This window comes from Cynocephalus volans, chromosome 9 (assembly GCF_027409185.1).
Source record: "Cynocephalus volans isolate mCynVol1 chromosome 9, mCynVol1.pri, whole genome shotgun sequence".
Classification (NCBI taxonomy): domain Eukaryota; kingdom Metazoa; phylum Chordata; class Mammalia; order Dermoptera; family Cynocephalidae; genus Cynocephalus; species Cynocephalus volans.
Window position 1 is genome coordinate 133,229,401 of NC_084468.1, and position 14,555 is coordinate 133,243,955.

The 14,555-nt window shown below is 34.0% G+C and overlaps 1 protein-coding gene across 6 annotated transcripts in view; it reads right to left on the reverse strand.

Moving 5' to 3' along the window:
• LRBA (LPS responsive beige-like anchor protein) overlaps window positions 1-14,555 on the reverse strand; it is a 754,439-nt gene that overhangs the window by 553,168 nt on the left and 186,716 nt on the right. For all 6 annotated transcript variants that reach the window (XM_063108839.1, XM_063108840.1, XM_063108844.1 and 3 more), the window contains exon 31: window positions 6,543-6,676. In XM_063108839.1, coding sequence (XP_062964909.1) covers window positions 6,543-6,676 — 134 coding nt within the window. The remainder of the gene's footprint in view (window positions 1-6,542; window positions 6,677-14,555) is intronic.

The window sequence follows — 14,555 nt, forward strand, 5'->3', positions numbered from 1 at the left end:
TATTTCACTTGGTCACTTTCTATTCTAGACCAGTTAATTCAGTGAGGAATAATCTATATGCCCACAAAGCTCCTCACTAAATAAAAAAAACTTTTACTGAATGAGTAAAGATAAGCCTCTTGGGCTAAATCTTGTATAAAGCAAAAATTGTTGACTCATTAAAAAAACTTACTAATTAAAAATGTGTATGGCTCTGATAAACAGAATAGAACCTAATAGTCTAGTAAGTAGAATTACTAAATTTTATAAATTAGCAAACATCCAGCATATAAATTACTGAAGAACATTATACTTAGTTCCTTTATTGAGCTAGCTTCAATTTTGTTTTATCATTTGTTCTTTGTAGCATGGTAGAAAAACACCATAGAATATTTGAAAAAGAGTAAAGGCATCTTAACACAGAGAAAAGATATTGTATTCTAGGTAATTAAATCTTTACTGATGAATAACTTTAAAATTTCCAGATTAGGATGTATTTTACTAAAACACTATTTTTTATTTTCTTGGAAAAACATGCATATACATTTTCCTCTGATGAATATCTTTTACCACTTATTAAGGGAGATTTGCAGTTGTTGGTATTAAATTACATATTTTTACTGAAAAAATGCTACTGAAGCAAAGGTATATTATTCAAACTAAAATCTGAAACTTGTATACTAAAAAAGTTTTGTGTACTAACTATAGTTTTAATAATATACACTTTCAAAGTACAAATGTGTATGTAAATTCTCAATTTTTAGGCTAAATTATAAAATTATTTCAGTGATAATATTTCAACAGAAAAAATTTTGACCTCACATGAAGTTGACAAGCTTTAATTCTTTTTCTGGTATCAGAGTCTATTCAGTCTTAGTTTCTCTTTAATTGTACCACATGTAAACTCTAGAATTTCCATTTTGAAATCAAATTTCCAAATAATTTAAACTTTTGTGCTATGACATTCATAGTTTGTGTTTTATATTCACATGGCTTCTTGCAAGGAAATTCCCATTTGTGCTAATATACTTGCATTATCAAGTAAATATTTTATTGACCAAGTCTATTACTGAATTGGAGCTGTTCATTTTTTTGTTGCTGACTCACTATAAAATTCAGAACTGTAGTCATCCCAAGGCATAAAGGCTTAGGCCCATATGGACAGGTATTAACTGTACTTTCATATAAAGAAAATAATCCAAGACCAAACCAAAATTAATACTAACTTACTCACGTCTGCAAGAATACACTGCCCTGCTCAGCATACAATCACAACAACAATCAATTCATCCACAAATTATATTTCCCAAATTCTGCTTGAACCACAAGAAATAAACTTCAACATTTATTTATTAAATATTTAATATGTATATTTCTGAATTTTTTTAATGGCAAATAACTTAAATCAAGAGACCCACCAAAAAGAAAACAAAAGTCTATCAGTTAAACATATTAACTGGGAAGAAATAACTTTCTTTGTGGGGTCTGAATTCCAAGAGAGTACTTAACAAAGTACAAAGACAAGCAAAAGCACATAAAGCCCACAGAAGAAAAAAGGAGAATGACTGAAAACACTAGATTGGGTTAGATTTTTCTTGTCAAGGCAGTAATGTTCATGGCATCAATTAACGGAATGGAATAGAAGTAAAAAATTAAAATAAGGAAACCACGTAATAATGACAAGAACACAATGGAAGAGGAAAAGAAAAGGAAAAGTCAGAGGTGGAAACTAAAACAAATGATAAAAAAAAAAAAAAAGACCATCACAAAGAAGACTTGGAATGACTGAAAAAGGAATGAACTGTTTTTAAGAAGGTGGATTAGAGAGTAGAAAATAGCTTAAAATTCTACCTCAAAATAGAAAAAATTGGGAACCACTTGTATTTGAGAAACACCACCACCACAAATTATATAAAATGTAAATAATAGCGAAAAAAGGTACATTATGGGCTAGATGAGTAATACACGGTTTTACAGTTTTTTGGCCAATAAGCAAAGTAGTCTTTAAGATAGGAAATTACTTTGTAATTCTGCATACAGTTTCTTAAACTGAACATTTTACATTACAAGGGATGTACTGAAAAAAATACAATGGCTGCAGAAAGGAAGGTAAAATACTGTTTTATATTTAATATTACCCATTTGTCTCAGCTTTCTTTCTGTTTCTTATCTCTTTTGAAGACTCCATGATTTAAATTTTGAAGAACGTATTTAAAAGCAGTCGATGGGTCCTATTTACTCTGTCCTATAAACTGAAATTAAAGGGCAATATATCCAAAATAAGAAGAGAATATTTGGGCCAGTGTATATTGAACTTCTAAAATTACCACATTTGCTCTGGGAAGTTACTGAGGAACTCACTATTACTGAATTTAAAAGATGGCACGCAAACACCTTCATAAACATTAGTAACTATTGCATTTTTCCCAAAAGGGGCTAGTTTTAAAAAACCACAGTTGATTTTTTCTTTTAAAGGAGGTAGACAAGCAGGAATTTGCATATCCAGCTCAAAATAAATTAACAAATTTCTTCCCCAAAGAAAGAAAAAAAGAATCATCAAAGCATAATGAATAAAGAAAATGAAAATCTGCTAGAGTTCTATACTGATTTTCCTTTATATTTCTCACTAAGACAGTAATGAAAAAATGTAACATTATGTACCACATTATTGCAAAAAGTTAATTATATGGGAAACTGGAGAGAGGGGATGAAGGGGTGCTGGAAAAATATAGGAAAATGGTCAGGGCCCCTCAGATGTTCATAACCTTGCTGAGCATTTGCTGTGAATAGGTGGTGTGTGGGTGGAGTTAATGCGCCTGCGCAGCGCCACCACCTTGGCTGACTAATGCCTTGGGTGGTCGCTGCCATGCACAGCCATGCTTTCCAACCTGCGGCTTCCAAGGACCTGTTTGCCAGTTACCTAGCTCATAGACCTGCGTATAAGGGGTTTGGTGACCTAGCCTGGCGTATGAAGTGTGTGACCCAGTCTAGACAACAGGCTTGAGGGGTCTGTGAGCTCTAGACTCAGCCCTAGCTCGACAGTTGGCCCAGTTGTTGCAGAAGAGCTCTACAACTGGCGATGTTGACAGGATTATGACATTAGCCGATAACATGGCAGGGGGTATATACAACTCTGTATTTTCCACAAAATTTTTCTATAAACCTAAAATGATCTAAAACATTGTCTATTAAGTAAAAAATATTTTTTGACAAAAGAAAAAGCAAAGCATTACAAAACTCTCCTGCCATTGCAGCTTTTGGTTTCCAGGTGAAAAAATATTTTAATAACTATTTTTGTTAGAGTGAGCAGGACTGAAGCCATGTTGGGACCTAAAACCGCATGGGCTATAAGCAAATTTTTAAAAGACAGTTTTTTTCTTGGCATGAATTTCTCTGAGTTCTCTCTTTTCCCATGGTTAGTTGATATTTTGAACCTTAGTTACAGGGCAAGATGACATTATTTACATTAATGTAAAGTTCTTTTCTGTCGGGTCCGCTGCCGGCTGACCCGTACAGCTCTAGCCTCCTTCCTTTTGGTGGGTGAGCAAACAGCCCGGGATTCCTCTTTCCCTCCTGTCCCCTTTGGAAGGAGACAGGGGAAGAGAGCCGTGAAGAGAGGTGAGCACACTGCCGGCCCCAAACCAGCCCGGTTAAAGGACACTCAGACGCGGCTATCACACAAGCACTCGCTTTTAAAGGCAAATGGGGAAGGCAGGTTTTTTTACATCCTCCAATCAGCTTAAGGGTTACAAGAGCATGCATCCTGTCTCAATGCCTAGCTATTGCAATCAGGCAGTGTTCACAAGCGGGGAAGCCCGTATTTGGCCAATAAGGGCTAAGGCAAGGTTCCCGCAGACACCCCCACCCTACTTCCTCCCGGCGCTGCCGTCTTAGGCTGCCACATGAATACACCCTTGTGGGCCCATAATGGCGCCGCTTGTAATGTCACTTAAGGTGGCGTTAGTTTCTAAGGCCTGACACTTTTCCAACCAACTTGAAGCCACAGACCCGCAACGAGGCACATACTATCCAGTAGCACCCTGAGTTAAGGATGGGAGTAGAAACCAGACGGAATCTTGGCGAGACCTTGTACCTGGTTCCTTGCACAGAGTCCCCATGGCTCACATCTCCCTCCCTCCTGCTTCACATTCTCCCACATTCCATTCCCTTGGTCCCCTCTTTAAAAACTCCTCAGTAAATCTGAGTCTTTCAGGTGGCTTTGGCCTGGCCATTCTCCTTCAGGTTTACTGGGGAGATGGGTTATCCTAACATCTCCCCTCAGGTCATTGGTATTCCTGAATAAAAGCTGACTTCCATCTTCACCAACATTTGACTTCTGAGTTGTTTGTTTTTGAAATGGGGCACGCAGCCGGTCCTGTGTGCCCAGTAACATTTTTTCCTAATTATAATAATAATTCTAAACCACTAATGGAATTTTGGAAAAGACAATGTAAATTTTGAAAATCAAATTGCTAATAGCCAATTGCATGGAAATAATTAAAAAACTTCACAGTAAACTTTTCTTGCTTTTACCATGTATAAAAGGTGTATACTTCACATAGTTATAATCATAAAGTACTGCTTTTTTTTTTTTTCAACTTAACCTACTGTGAACATTTTCTCTTATTACTAAACACTATGAAATCTGTGAGGAATTAATTTCACACTTAAAAATTTGAAAAAAATTGTTTTTCCTACTGCAAGTGAAATAATATAAGTGGGGGCAGGGGGAGACAGAGAAGACAAAAAATAAATAACCATGGAATCATGCTACACCCAGTCCCCCATATGTGGGTTCTGCATCCATGGATTCAATCAATCATGGATTGAAAGTATTGAGGGTAAAGGAAAGTAGAACATTTCACAAAGTTCCAAAAGGCAAAACCTGAATTTGCTGTGTGCCAAGTAGTATGCTGAATTCATATGAATGAAGTGATGAGTAAGCAGTGTTGTAGTGGATTGAATTATGTCCCCCAAAAACTCACCAAAGCTTGAATTGTGTCCCTCAAGTTTTACGTATTAGAAACTTGGTCCCGACTGTGACTGTTAAGAGGGTGGAAAATCCTATTATGGTAACTGAAAGGTGGGGCCTTGAAGGTGTGATTAGATTCTAGGACCACGCCTTAGCAAATGGATTAATAATGGTGGTCAGGGGCGTGATTCAGAGGACTTTAAAAGGAGAGTGAATGAGGAAGCTACTCTTTCTCTGCTCTCTCTGCTTCCACCATCTTGCAACATGAGACCCCTGGGTCACTGTCGCCACCACCAGATGGACTTTGGAGTTTCCAGCCTCAGAAACTGTAAGTAATAAATTTCTTTTTTCTTTATAAAATCACCCAGTTCCAGGTATTTTGTTAAAAGCAACAGAAGCAGACTAATACAACTATATTAGGTATTATAAGTAATCTAGAGATTATTTAACATATACAGGAAGATGTGCATAGGTTTTATGCAAATACTATGCCATTTTTTATAAGGGACTTGAACATCCTTGGATTAGGGATAACTGCATTTGTTCTGGGACACATGATTACAGTACACAGCAAGGGAAAAAATAGTCCCCAACTACTGGCTAGTAGCAACATCAAGTTTGGAGCAAAACCTATCAAGCTACATTAGTTTGCCAAACAAGTAGAACAGCAGATAGATAGAAGGCAAATCCTTGCCTGAGATATACCAAAAGAAGTAAAAACATTATTTCTGAATTTAATATAATCCACCAACTAATTCCTTCAAAATTCCTTTATTTTTCGTCAATCTCAGTCTAGAGTCACAAGATGAGTCCTTTTGGGGTTACATTATCTTGTCATTAATTTCTTTTTAATGAAACAGCACAACATCCAGAAAAATACAACTGATATAAAATAACATCTCCTTTATCCTAACTTGGTCATTGTAACATCATTCATTCTTCAAGTTTACCGAGCACCACCACTAAGTTCTAGTCAACATACAGGGATTTAGGATCTTGCACCCATATATATAAAGTATATGCTTTTGTACTTGGAAGGAACAATGTAGAAGGAAAGATGGGCAAAAATAAAATTGCTGTAGGAGTTACTGATACAGTACGACTAGTGCTAGAATGATGCTATATTTTAGAGCAGCATTCCCTTTCCAAACCTTTAATTCAGAAAAACACACAGAAGAAGACAAAGTAGTGGATACCAGATAAACATTTAGCAATCAATAACCAGATTAAAAGATTACATGTCACAAACACTTTCTTATTTAAGCATCTATCTACATACATCTTCTCAAGTGCAGGGGGGTGGATTTTTTTTTTTAAACCTATCATTCATTTCTGCATTCATCCACACAACCAACCACATCTAATCCATCACACACTACTAGGTTTGAGTGGAGAAAATACCAAAATCCTTGATTTAATTTATTTGATTTTACTCAAATTTATTCAGAAAGTTAGCAAATAATCAACACTATAATATAAAAGCACAAAGATGTCTAACATGTCAAACAAACTAAACCTTATCAAAAATCCTAAGGTTTGCTAAAATGAGATCTAAAAACTTTTTTGCTGAAATCACTGATAACTAACTCACCTGGTGATTCTCCTCCCACATCTGGGGCTTGGGCTGAATCTACTGAAGAAACCACACTGACTGCATTGATTGGTATATTTGTGGTAAGAGTGGAAGGTAGGACTGCCGATTTTTTTGTTGCGATGACAACACTTCTGTAATAAAAAATAAATAAATAGATTTAAAAATACAGATCACTTAATTACACGAATTTCAAAATAGAAACTAGGAAGCTAAGTACTCTTTCTAATTTTCTTTCTTATCTCTACATTGATATACAATTTAGAATATTCTCCCAACATGAAATCTCTTCAATGCAGTTCATATTTATCTGTATTGCAATTTTTTCAGAACCAAGACAATGTCATATGTAAATATAACAATCCACGTTAATACTTAAACTTATATTCTTTGCACAGCACTTTTTAAATTGGGGATCATCTTTAATTATCTAACAAATAAAATATAACCAAAAGTATATAAAAAAGGAATTTTAGCACTCAAGTGGAAAAGTAATTAACTTTTTCTTAACCTCAGAACTGAAGCAGAAAACTCAATATGTTTCTACAAGGATTTTAAAGCACTGTTAATTTGAAATCATAAAGCCTTAGAAATCTTTAAGGTAAAAGAAAATACAGATGAACAATTTCATAAGATGTATACAACCCAAGTTTTTCTTTTTTAAACCCCAAAGACTATGCCTTTTGATAATATTATATAGGAAAACAATGCATAAGTATAAAAAGTACATGCAAAAATATCAAATAATCAAAGCGCTCATCTTGTATACTATTCAAACACAGGTATTTATGATATACCAATTTCAATTAAAGTATAATACTTTATACCATAATAATAACTAAAGACCTTGTTAGGCATAACTTAAAAGGCATTTTTTTAATTGAAGTTAGCTCCATAAACATGCAAAAATCCAGTTAATGAGGTAAAGAGGACAGCTGATATATAATGCACTCCCACAGCAGTGCTTACTTTTAATTACCTGGTGTTAACCATAAGCCTAAAGTCTTCAACATTCAATTTATTTAATCACATCTTTTGTTGACAATACTGTAACTGCAAGCTGCAAGTATTCCCTTAATAGCTTTAAAGTATTCAGTTTCTAAACAAAGTTACTTAGGTACTTGATCCCAATAAATGCATTCAAAAGTGGAAATTATGTAATTCCAATATTTCAAAATTTTTTGTTGTTATTTCAAAAAGAGATAACACAAAGAGAAATAGGTTTGGTTTTACTTCAGTGCCTATCATGTGAGGGCAAACACTGTTGCCAATTAAATCAAATTCTCTTGTGCTAGGCATGGATTATTCAATGTACTTGGGGGTAGCTAGTGTCACATCATTATAAGGGTGACTGCCAATGTTAACTATACACTAAAAAATAGAAGCAACAGCCACCTGAGCCCCCAATCCAAAATGGTGTGCTTAAATCATGCTAGCTTAACAGTTGAAGATTACTGACTTAAGGGGGCGTAGATATGACCTGTGTGTGGGCATGCCTGTTTGTGTATATACACATACATTCAGAAAACAATACAAAATATAGAATTCGTGTATTTCCTACTCTAGGCAGAAATTTACAAGGCCAATGTTTAAGAAAATTGCTATCCTCTAATAACTTACTTTTTGGGGAGAGGATAAGAGAAATATATAGAATTTACTTTCACATTTGTTTACAAAAGAAGTAACCAGCAATATCTAGTTTGCTCATACGATAAGTACTGGCAGGAGCAATAGAAAATAATATTTAGCAAAGTAAAATTGTTTTTTCTATAAGCAAAAGTTAAGACACACACCTACACTATGACCCAACAATTCCCCTCCTAGGAATTTCCCCAAGAAACCTTATGTTCACAAAAAATGTGTACAATATATTCCTAGAAGCTTTATTCACATTAGCCAAAAACTGGAAATAGCCCAAATGTCCTCTATGCAGAAAAATAAATTTTTTAAATGATGGTAAGCTTACACAATGGAATATTACTCAGCAATAAAAGGAAAGAAACTGCTGATAAACATAACATAGCTGAATCTCCAAAGCACTATGCTGAATGAAGGAAGCCATGTACTAAAAAACACATACTTTGTGTTTCCTTTAACATGAAGTTCTAGAACAGGCAAAACTAATCTATGGTAGAAAAAAATCAGAATAATAATCACCTCTGGGGGATGGAGACAGGGTTTGGCTGGGAAAGGGGAACTTTCAAGGCTGATGATATCTTGATTTGATTTGGGGTTACACAAGTATATTAATTTCTCAAAACTCATCAAATGGTATGCTTAAGATCTGTGCCTTTTATTGCATGTAATTTTTACCCTAAAAACTGTACTGATCTCTAATTAGAGAGTTGCACACTGAAGTGTTTAAGAATAGAATGAACTGATGTCTGCAACTTACTTTGAAATGCATCCCCAAAAAAAGACTGATGGATGGATATATGGAGTTACATGATGAAGCAAACAGACCTAATGACTAATTGTAGAATCTCAGTCTTGAGTCTATGCAGTGTTCACTGAACAATTCTTTCAACTTCTCTTTATGTTTGAACATATTCACAATAAAATGTTGAAAAACTGGTAACAGAAAAAAATTTACCACAAATGTTCCATAATATGCACAATTCCTATTTGTCCATGATGACATGGTTAATTAAACACAAATAAAGAATCTGACTTTATTTCTAATCTTTTAGCCTATTGCTGTTAATAATGCTTTCAGTTATGAATAATACCTATTCTTTTATCGGTTCAGTAAATACTTACTGTCCAAGATCTTTCACATATTTTGGGGAATGATACACCAAAGTATGGCTTCCTACATAGATTTAAACTTAACCCAGCATTCCTTGCACATTTCTGCAAGATGCTCTTACGGTTTCTAAGAATAATGTTATCATCTCACAACTCCAATTCATTGTACATACTATTCCTGTGCCATGATACCTTCCTCTTAGTCCTGCTTGCCAGCAAACCTCCTCCTCACCTTTCAAAACCTTTCTCAAAGGTAAGCTTTCCCAGGATCCCAAGTCAAAGTTCATAATGCACTATTTGTTGTGCTCCCAGAAAATCCTATGATGTAATATAAAATTATAAATTCTAATAGCAGCTATGATTTATTAAGCTCTAACAATATCCCAAGAATTACTACTCAATTCTCAAAATAAGCCTATGGTACACATTACTTCTATTTTAAAAATTAAAAAGTAAAGCTCAGAAAGGTAAAGCCACCAGCCAAAGTAAATGGCAGAACTGCTCTACAAATCTAGGTTTGTATAAAACAGAGCCTCTAATTTGAACTGTTTCCCAAAGTGACTTTTTTAAAAGTTTTATTGAGATATAATTCACAAAGTGTACAATGAAGTGGTTTTTAGTATGTTCACAAAGTTGTGCAACCATCACCATAATCACATTAATATTTAAACCAACTTTTATGTTATAATCATCTTTAAGCAATAGTAATGAAGATCTCCAAGACATAAAATTATGTATATACCACCACTGAATTACAAAAATATATCTGCCCATTAATGGAAAAGGATGCATTCTTTAGTCGAGCTATGTAATTAGTACATAAAAGATAAATAAAATTAACCAATTTCCAAATTCATTGGCTGATTCAAATCACTTCTGAAGAAGTAACATAATACAGCTTCAGCTTTGGGTCACATGAAAACAAAAAATTCAATGTCACAATGGTCCAGTTGAAAGGACATTAAGCAGAAGGCAGATTTGAGTTATTTTCATTCCCTCTACCAAGCATTTTCACTATTACTATAAAGCTTCAATGTAAAAGACTGAAATCTTCAACAGAGGAGATCTTTAACCTATCATGGTTAGCTTGCTGTATGTAAGTATAAATCTAAACCAGCAAAGACTGTCCTACGGTTTAAAAGAATAATCTTTTAGAAATTTAAACCCACCACTACTTAAGAGTGATTCTGCAAAAAAACTAAGCATACTATCTTTTTACAAAATGCTTTGGAAAACACAAAGAAAATGCAACATGTATTTGACAAAACTTTAGAGTCTATATGCCAGACAATGTGCTACAGATATTTCTAGCATCTTTCTCAGGTTGTAGCTTAAGTTTCTATTAAAGGAACAAATTGAAATCCTTTTTAATGTTTAAAAAACAAATAATTATCTGAATTTTTAATACCTGCCAACAATTTGTAAGACAGATAACCAGTTATGAAAAAGCTAGTTTTCCATACTGTCAATGAAAAACCAAATATTAAAGAGAGATGATTTTACTTATTACAATTTTTTTCTTTATGAACTCATGAACTTTAATGAACACTTAATATTTGTGAGGCACTGTGCTAAGGGCATATATGGATTATCTCATCTTTATTTACAACACCCTGTGAGGTTAGTCCTACATATTATTACCCCATTTTACAGATGAGAAAGAAGTAATTCTCCTAAAGTCCCACATATTGCAAGTTAAAATAGTGCTTTGTTTATGTTTTTGTTTTTTTTTAACCTGAACTAGGGAGAATCTTTTGAAAGTTTCTTCTGACTTAGTAACTATAGGCAAACAGCAATAATGTCTTCCAGCTTACTAAGGTTCAGAAGTTCCACTTCAGAATTATATCATTTTCAAATATCACAAACCTTCACATCAATGCTGTTATATTTAACATGCAAATAGTTCACTAACGGAGAAAAGAGCATTTTAGCCTAGCACTTTAATCCCTAAGGATCCAGTTGAAAAGCCAGACCAGCCCTTGAACTTTATCAAGATAAATCCCTGGCATCCACTAATCACCAGAGAGGATCGTCAAATTAGATAAGAGCAAGAGTTTTGGCATGGGAATGAACACAAACACCTTTCCGTTCACAAAGAACCACAACCTGGCAGCTTTTCAGCAAGGTTTCACTCATGTAGCTGTTACTCTAAACTTTCCAGCTATTGCTTGGAAGTTGATAATTCTTAAGATATGAGGAGAGTAGTGATTTCTGACACAGCATTCCTGAGATAAACACATGATCAGAGGGATGCTTTGAAATTCCCAAAGATATTCCACTGGTCCATGGCTGCATGACAGTTTTTCAAAAGGTGTCTCTTGCTAAGAAAAGGAGGGGGGAAAAAAGCAGTTTGTTTGCCATCAGACAATAGGTTAATATATTCACCAGACATGTTAAGTTCCACAGAACATCCTGAAAAATACTATCATCAAAATTATCCTTTGTTCTCTATTTCAATAAATCCATTAAAATGTATTACTTAAGCATATTCCCTAAATAAGTTCATAATCTGCTCACTGAAGGCATCAGTAAGTAATGGATTTAATTTCTACACTATTTTTTTTAAAGCCAAAATATACACAACTTTCATCAATTACAAGGAAACCAATTTCTTAGACTATATTAATAAAATATATTAAATTTAAAAATCTAGCCTCACTTAAATATTTCTGAGTATTCAATCTAACTAATACACATTTAAACAAATTATAAAAATTGATAATATTTTAAAAACTGATCATTTACACCTCTTCCCATCCTCAAAATACAGCCATTATTAACAGTTTGATATATACTTTTTGAAGCATATGTGAACATATATGCCTATCTTTTAAAAAACAGATCATGAATTCAAAACTAGTTTGTACACAGCTTTTTTTTCACTTAAAAATATTTTTTCAATATCATTTTATATCAATTCATAGTGTTCTACCTTTCTCTCTTTAATGGCAGCATAGTATTTATTATATGTATAAAAATAACACATGTAACCAATCCTTCATAGACTGGCAACTATAAAACCAATTTTTCACTATAACAAAACAATATTGCTGTGAAATGTTGTATGACATAGCACATCAGTCAGTTCATATCTTAACTCCGCCATTTGCTAGCATAAGGATGTAAGCTACTTACTTAATTTCTCTCTATATCAGTTTCTTCATCTGTAACATAGGGATAAAAATAGTATGTACATATGATAAAAATAGGATGTACATACGTACATACGTATCTATCTTAAATAATACATTTAAAATAGACCTTAACAGAGTAAAAGGTCATTAGGTATTAGCTTAACTATAAAAGTCCTCTTGCAGAAAACATTTTATACTTGTGCGTTTCTTCTATATAAACTTCCAGAAGTGGAATTAAGTTTACATATTTTAATTTCTAATTAATACTGCCAATTTTCCTTCTAATAAATTTTATCAATATACCCTCTCAACAACAGTATGAAAATGTTTTATTCTTACCTTTATTGATACTAAGTATCAGTTTTAAATCTCTGCTCATTTAATCAGGGGAAATGATCTTGTTATTTTAATATGCATTTCTTCCATTACTAGTGATGTAGACATCTTTACATATTTGCACATTAATACTATTTCTTATATAAACGACCTGTTCCTATCATTTGTCCATTTTTCTAGCAGATTAATCATTTTATTGATTTGTTAGAATTATAAATATATACTGAGAATACATATAACCCTTTTATCTATAATATGTATCCCAAATATTTGGTGCCTATATACACACACAGACAACAGAAAGCAGCAGTGACTGGATATCTCCTTTGATACAATAGCTAAGTTTACATTTATTGAGTGATTTCTTCGTGCTAAGTGCATGAAGATTAATATAAGATTAATATATCTTCAATATCATTTCACATCAATATATATTGTTCTGCTATTTTTCTCTTTAATAACTGTATAATATTACACAGTTTAGGAATGAGGAAACTTGTCCAAATTCACTAAGTGACAGAGTGACAACTCAAACCCAGTTCTGTCTGATTTCTAGAGTCAATGTTTTAATTCCTACATTATAAAACCTATTTTTCAGAAACAAAAAAGAATATTTGAATCTAGCAGCCCCATATACCAATATGCCATACAATATGAAATTCACACTTGTCAATCTCATCATTCCAGGACGCTGACCTAACCTTTAAGTAGAGGGCAGAGGGACAAGACGATGATGGCAAAAAGACTTTCCACTAAAGTTATATATTCCCTGTGTTCTTTCAGAGACTCTTAATTACCATAAACAATTTTAGCCAGTCTCTTATCTAATGTACCAACCCACAGCAGGTCTGAAGTACAAGACTAGAAGATAAGAAGAAATAAAGAGAGCAGGATACACAAAGAAATAAACAACAACCTGATAAAGGGAAAAGATAAAATAACTAAAAAAGATACCACTGCACAGTCCAACAATAATGTGAATAACAATAAAACATTCATCAAGAAAAGGTTAAATTACAATGGGAATATTTCAAAATAAAACAGAAGCCAAATGGAAGGGAATCCCATGGGACCACATCAGACACAATTTGAGAATCAACATAAATAATAACAACAAAGTATAACCCATTGAATAGAACAGGAAACCCTAAGACCATATAATGAATGAGTGAACTAAAAATGTGATGAGTGCCTTGGGTTTAATGTCCTCCCAAAACTTGATCTGCATTGTGACAGTGTTAAGAGGGTGGGAAACCCTATTATACTAATTGAAAGGTGGGAGGAGGGGCTTGAAGAGTGATTAGACTGTGGGAACATGACAGTGATTGGATTAAAAGTGGTGGTCATGAGCGTGATTCTGAGGGCTTTAAAAAGAGTGCAGGAGGAGCCACCTCTCTGCTCCGCCATTTTTTGCAATGTGATACCCTGCACCACTGTCACCACCACCAAGACCCTCTCCAGATATGTCCCCTGCACTGTGGACTTCTCAGCCTCTGAAACTGTAAGCAATAAATTTTGTTTTCTTTATAAATCACCCAGTTCCAGGTATTTTGTTATGAGCAACAGAAACTAATACAATGAGGATGACAGTTTCATAAAATCTCTTCACAAGGCATAGCTTAACAGTAGAGAAACCTAGAAAATACCAATTTATTAACTTTTTTTTTTTTTTTTTTGTCTTTTTCGTGACCGGTACTCAGGCAGTGAATGCACCGGCCATTCCTATATAGGATCCGAACCCGCGGCGGAAGCGTCGCCGCGCTCCCAGCGCTGCACTCTCCCGAGTGCACCACAG